This window comes from Bison bison, unplaced genomic scaffold, assembly GCF_000754665.1.
Source record: "Bison bison bison isolate TAMUID 2011002044 unplaced genomic scaffold, Bison_UMD1.0 scf7180017460680, whole genome shotgun sequence".
Taxonomy (NCBI): Eukaryota; Metazoa; Chordata; class Mammalia; order Artiodactyla; family Bovidae; genus Bison; species Bison bison.
In genome coordinates, this window is record NW_011372294.1 from 2,255 (window position 1) to 2,722 (window position 468).

Here is a 468-nt window from a genome sequence, read left to right on the forward strand (position 1 = left end):
AGGGGCAGAGGGGAGGGCGGTGAAGTGAAGAAGATGGGGGCTCCACCAGAGGATGGGGTGTGGCTAAAGAGGAGCTGAAGAGGGAGGGCAGGGGCAATGCATCAAAGAACGGGAGAATTTAGGGGACAAGGGTTCTCACCATTATCATGGCTGGCCCCAGACTCTGAGAGGGAGCTGCTCTCCGAGTGCAGAACTACATCCTCTACAGGTGAAAAGCGGAGACCCAGGCTTATCAATGCAAGGCCTGGGTGCCACCCCCTTACACCACTGGACCATCTCCTCCCCACCTGGCACCCTTCCCAAGAATCCACCTTTACCTAAATCCAAGACCACCAGGGGCTTATTCCCTCACTTTTTTTTTTGGGGGGGGCTACATTGAGTGACATGAGGGATCTTAGTTCTAGTACCAGAGATCAAACCTGTGCCCCCTGCAGTGGAAGTGCAGAGCTTTAACCACTGGACGGCCAG

At 55.1% G+C, this 468-nt stretch overlaps 1 protein-coding gene across 1 annotated transcript in view; it reads right to left on the minus strand.

Moving 5' to 3' along the window:
- CCDC120 (coiled-coil domain containing 120) overlaps positions 1 to 468 on the minus strand; it is a gene marked incomplete at its 3' end in the record, with an annotated part of 7,056 nt that overhangs the window by 2,251 nt on the left and 4,337 nt on the right. Inside the window, exon 7 of the mRNA XM_010850098.1 lies at positions 140 to 317. Coding sequence (XP_010848400.1) covers positions 140 to 317 — 178 coding nt within the window. The remainder of the gene's footprint in view (positions 1 to 139; positions 318 to 468) is intronic.